Source organism: Lynx canadensis, chromosome D4 (assembly GCF_007474595.2).
Source record: "Lynx canadensis isolate LIC74 chromosome D4, mLynCan4.pri.v2, whole genome shotgun sequence".
Lineage (NCBI taxonomy): Eukaryota > Metazoa > Chordata > Mammalia > Carnivora > Felidae > Lynx > Lynx canadensis.
Genome location: NC_044315.2, coordinates 61,803,988 through 61,809,637, shown reverse-complemented (window position 1 = coordinate 61,809,637; position 5,650 = coordinate 61,803,988). Strand labels below are relative to the sequence as shown.

At 35.2% G+C, this 5,650-nt stretch overlaps 1 protein-coding gene across 1 annotated transcript; it reads right to left on the bottom strand.

The window, feature by feature from the left end:
* Positions 1-3,928: 3,928 nt before the first annotated feature.
* Positions 3,929-4,214, bottom strand: LOC115499850 (thymosin beta-4, Y-chromosomal-like). Its single transcript, XM_032595620.1, has one exon. It carries the CDS (start codon positions 4,212-4,214, stop codon positions 4,080-4,082), a length of 135 nt encoding a protein of 44 aa, XP_032451511.1. The 3' UTR covers positions 3,929-4,079.
* Positions 4,215-5,650: the final 1,436 nt, after the last annotated feature.

Here is a 5,650-nt window from a genome sequence, read left to right as displayed (position 1 = left end):
GATATCTCATTGTAGTTTTGATTTGCATTTCCCTGATGGTAAATGATGATGAACATGTTTTCATGTGTCTATTGGCCATCTGGATGTCTTCTTTGGAAAAATGTCTATTAATGTCTTCTGCTCATTTTTAAATTGGATTATTAATTTTGGAGTGTTGAGTTCTATAAGTTCTTTATATATTTTGGATACTAACCCAGTATCAGATATATCAGTATCAGATATATCAGTATCAGATATATCATTTGAAAATATCTTCTCTCATCGAGTAGATTGTCTTTTAGTTTTGTTGACTGTTTCCTTTGCTATGCAGAAACTTCTTTTTTTTAATGTTTATTTGAGAGAGACAGAGAGAGAACACAAGCAGGGGAAAGGCAGAGAGAGAGAGAGAGGGCACAGAGGGTCTGAAGCAGGCTCAGTGCTGAGAGCAGACAGTCCAATGTGGGATTGACTGTGAGATCATGACCTGAGCTGAAGTCAGATGCTTAATTGACTGAGCCACCCAGGTGCCCTGAAGCTTTTTATTTTGATTTAGTACCAATAGTTTATTTTTGCTTTTGTTTTCCTTGCCTCAGAAGACATATTTAGAAAAAAGTTGCTTTGGCCAATGTTGAGGAAGTTATTGCCTGTGCTCTCTTGTGTCATTTTTATGGCTTCAGATTTGACATTCAGGTTTATAATCCATTTTGTATTTATTTTTGTATAAGGTGTTAGAAAGTGGTCCAGTTTCATTCTTTTGCATGTTGCTGTCCAGTTTTCCCAGCACCATTTGTTGAAGAGATTGTCTTTTTCCCATTGCATATTCTTACCTCCTTTGTAATAGATTAATTGACCATATAATAATGGGTTTATTTCTGGGCTCTATTCTATTGACCTATGTGTCTATTTTTGTGCTAGTACCATACTGTTTTGATTACTACAGTTGTAGTATATCTTGAAATCCAGGCTAGTCGGGATGTGAAGTGATTCCATACAAATTTTAGGATTATTTGTTCTAATTCTGTGACAAATGCTGTTGGTATTTTGATAGGGATTGCATTAAATGTGTAGACTGCTTTGGGTGCTATAGACATTTTAACAATATTTGTTCTTCCAAACTATGAGCATGGAATCTCTTTCCATTTGTTTATGTCTTCTTCAATTTATTTCATCAATGTTTTATAGTTTTCAGAATACAATCTTTTACCTCCTTGGTTGTTTACTACTAGGTATTTTATTATTTTTGGTGCAATTATAAATGGGATTGTTTTCTTATTTCTCTTTCTACTGCTTCGTTATTAATGTATAGAAATGCAACAGATTTCTGTATATTGATTTTGTATCCTGCGACTTTCCTGAATTCATGTATCAGTTGTAGTAGTTTTTTGGTGGAACCATTATGGTTTTCCATATACAATATCATGTCATAGCAAATAGTGAAAGTTTTACTTCTTCCTTACCAATTTGGATGACTTTTATTTCTTCTTGTTGTCTAATTGCTGAGGCTAGGGACTTCCAGTACTGTGTTGAATGAAAGTGGCGAGAGAAGACATCCTTGTCTTGTTCCTGATATTAAGGGAAAAGCTTTCATTTTTTCACCTTTGAGTATAATGTTAGCTGTGGGTGTTTCATAAAGGGCCTTTATTATGTTGAGGTATGTTCCCTCAAAACCTACTTGGTTGAGGATTTTTATCATGAATGGATGTTGTACTTTGTCAAATGCTTTTTCTGGATCTATTGAAATGAATGCATGGCTTTTATCCTTTAACATTTTTTTTTAATGTTTATTTATTTTTGAGAGAGACAGAGTGTGAGTAGGGGAGGGGCAGAGACACACACACACACACACACACACACACACACACACACACACACACAGAATCTGAAGTAGGCTCCAGACTCCCAGCTGTCAGCACAGAGCCCGATGCGCCAATGTGGGGCTTGAACTCATGAACTGCGAGATCATGACCTGAGCTGAAGTCAGATGCTTAACCGAGTGAGCCACTCAGGCACTCTTCTCTTTTTTCTTGCTGATTTGAAGTAACATATTGATTGATTTGCAAATATTGAACCACACTTGCAATCCAGGAATAAATCCCACTTGATTGTGGTGAATGATGTTTTTTTTATGTATTGTTGGTTTCAGTTTGCTAATATTTTGTTGAGAATTTGTGCATCTATGTCCATAAGAGATATTGGCCTGTAGTTCTTTTTCAGTGGTGTCTTTATCTGGTTTTGGTATCAGGGTAATGCTGGCCTCATAAAATGAATTTGGAATAGTTCTTTTTTTTTGAACTGGTTTGATGAGAATAGGTATTAACTCTTCTTTAAATGTTTGGTAGAATTCACCTGTGAAACCACCTGATCCTGGACATTTGTTTGGGACTTTTTTGATTACTGATTTAATGTCATTGCTGGTAATAACTTTGTTCAAGTTTTCTATTCTTCCTGATTCAGTTTTGGAGGCTATATATTTCTAGGAATTTGTCAATTTCTTCTAGGTTATCCAGTTTGTTGGCATATAGTTTTTCATAATATCCTCTTAAAGTCCTTTTTATTTCTGTGGTGTCAGTTATTATTTCTCCTCTTTCATTTCAGATTTTGTTTGAGTCTTCTTTCTTTCTTTCTTTCTTTCTTTCTTTCTTTCTTTCTTTCTTTCTTCGTGTGTTTTCTTGCTTTTTTTTAATGAGTCTGGCTAAAAGCTTACCAATTTTGTTGATTTTTTTTTTTCAAAGAACCAGCTCCTGGTTTTATTGACTTCTACTGTTTTTTAGTTCCTATTTCACTTATTTCTTCTCTAATCTTTATTATTTCCTTCCTTCTGTTTTTGGGCTTTGTTTATTATTCTTTTTGTAGCTCCTTTAGGTGTAAGGTTAGGGCTATTTAAGTGTAAGTTTCTTTGAGATTTTTTTTGCTTTTGAGGTAGGCTTGTATTGCTATAAACTTCCCTCCTGGAACAGCTTTGGCTGCGTCCCAAAGATTTTAGACTTTTGAGTTTTCATTTTCATTTGTCTCCATGTAGTTTTTGATTTACTCTTTAGTTTCATGGTTAACCTATTCATTGTTTGTAGCATGTTATTTAACCTCCATGTATTTGTGTTCTTTCCAGATTTTTTCTTGAGGTTGATTTTTTGTTTCATAGCATTGTGACTGGAAAAGATGCATGGTATGACTTCAATCTTTTTGAGTTTGTTGAGATTTGTTTTTTGGACTAACATGTGATCTATTCTAGAGAACGTTCCGTGTGCACTTGAAAACAATGTGTATTCCACTGTTTTAGGATGGAATGTTCTCAATATATCTGTTAGATTCATCTGGTCCAATGTGTCACTAAAAGCCACTCTTTTCTTGTTGATTTTCTGTTTGAATGATCTATCCATTGATGAAAGGGGAGTGTTAAGTTCTCTACTATTATTGTATTTCTATCAATTATTTTCTTCATATTTGTTAAAAAATGCCTTATGTATTTGGGTGTCACTATGTTGGGTGCATAAATATTTACAATTGTTATATCTTCTTGTTGGATTGTTCCCTTTATGATTATGTAGTGTTCTTCTTTGTCTCTTGTTATAGTCTTTGTTTTAGTCTATTTTGCCTGATATAAGTTTGCTACATTGGCTTTCTATACACTTCCATTTGCATGATAAGTGCTTTTTCCATCCCTTCACTTTCAATCTGCATGTGTCTTTTTTTTTTTCAGGTTTTAAAACTTTTTATTTGCACATTCAAAAAATTGTATATTCCAATAATTAAAGTTGTTTGAACAAAAAAATGGTTCTGTGATTAAACTGCAAATTACAGCTTGTAGGACAACTTGGGCCAGCTTGGTTTTTACTCTAGATTTCACTCTTGTACCACCCAGCTTCTGTCTTCACCAGCATGCAAGTTCTTTCCCTTCCCAGCCAGCCAGACAAGCAGAAGGGAGAGGTGGGCACTGCCCTTGTTGTCAGTATTTCTTGATTCTTTGATGTAAAAAGGGGCAGCACAGTCATTTAAACTTGATCCAACCTCTTTGCATCTTACAAAGTTAAGCAGCTGAAAAAAGTAAAATAAGAAGGCAATGCTTGTGGAATGTACAGTGCATATTGACTGTGCCTGCCTCATTATGATTTGCCTGCTTGCTTTTCCTGTTCAGTTGTTTCTTTTGAAGTCATTGGATTTTTCTTTTGCGTTTCTGTCTTCTTCAGTTGCAACTTATTGAATTTCTCAATCTCAGCCATAATGGGTTTGTCAAACATGGTTTCGGGAGAAAGGAATGAGGAGTGGGAGTGAGCGAAGTCCTGTCTGCACAGTGGCTGCTGCATGAGTACCAGTCTGCATGTGTCTGCATCTCTCGTAGGCAGCATATGGATGGGTCTTTCTTTTTTTTATCAATTCCATCACCCCATGTCTCTTGAATGGAGGACTTAGTACATTTATATTCAAAGTAGTCATTGACAGGTATGTACTTATTGCCATTTAGTTACTTTTTAATGGTTGTTTTCGTAGTTCTTTTCTATTCCTTTCTTCTCTTGCTTTCTTCCCTCATGGTTTGCTGGCTTTCTTTAGTGATATACTTGGATTCCTTTTTTTAAAAAAAAATTTGCATATCTACTATCAGTTTTTTGATTTGTGGTTACCTTTAGGTTTATATGAAACATCTTGTGCATATAATAGCCTATTAGTCCATTCTAAAAGCACTACATTTTTACTTCTACCTCCCCATGTTTTATGTATATAGTGCCATACTTTACATGCTTTCATTTTATGAATCCCTTGACTGGGTCAAGGGATATAGATATACCTAATAGATATATTTAATTTTGCTGCTTTTGTGGTTTCTACTTTTCTTGCTCCTGCTTGTGATCTTTCCTTTTCACTGAAAGAATTCCTTTTAATATTTTTTGTAAGGCTGATTTAATAGTGATAGATTCCTTTTATTTTTGTTTGCCTGAGAAATTCTTTAATTTTTTTTAAGTAGGATTCATACCCAGGGTTGAACCCAACATGGGGTTTCAACTCACAACCATAAGATCAAGGCCTGAGCTGAGATCAAGAGTTTGATGCTTAACCAACTGAGCTACCCAGGAGCACCTGTCTGAGAAATTCTTTATCTCTCTTTCTATTCTGAACGATAGCCTTGTTGGATGAAGCATTATTCATTGCAGGTTTTCTTTCAGCACTTTGAATATATCATGCCACTCCCTTCTGGCCTGCAAAGTTTCTGCTGGAAAATCATCTGACAGCCTTATGTGGTTTCATGTATCTGTAACTGTTTCTTTTCTCTTGCTGCTTTTAAAATTCTCTCTTCTTCACTAATTTTTGCCATTTTAATGACTGTGTGTCTTGGTGTGGGCTTCCTTGGGTTGATTTTGTTGGTGGCTCTCTGTGCTTCCTGGATCTGGATTTCTGTTTTCTCCCCCAGATCTGGGAAGTTTTCAGCTATTATTTCTTCAAATACATTTTCTGCCCCTCTCCTTTCTCTCTCTTCTCCTTCTGGGATTCCTATAATGTGAATGTTGTTACATTTGATGGTGTTGCTGAATTCCCTTAATCTATTCTCTCTCTCTCTCTCTCTCTCTTTTTTAATTAAGTTTTTTTCTTTCTCCTATTCAGCTTGATTGCTTTCCATTACTCTGTTCTCCAGGTTGATGATTCATTTTTCTGCTTCCCGTAGTCTACTATTTATTTCCTT

Coding starts and splice junctions, on each gene's coding strand:
- LOC115499850 (XM_032595620.1), bottom strand. CDS start 4,214: ATGTTTGACAAACCCATTATGGCTGAGATTGAGAAATTCAATAAGTTG.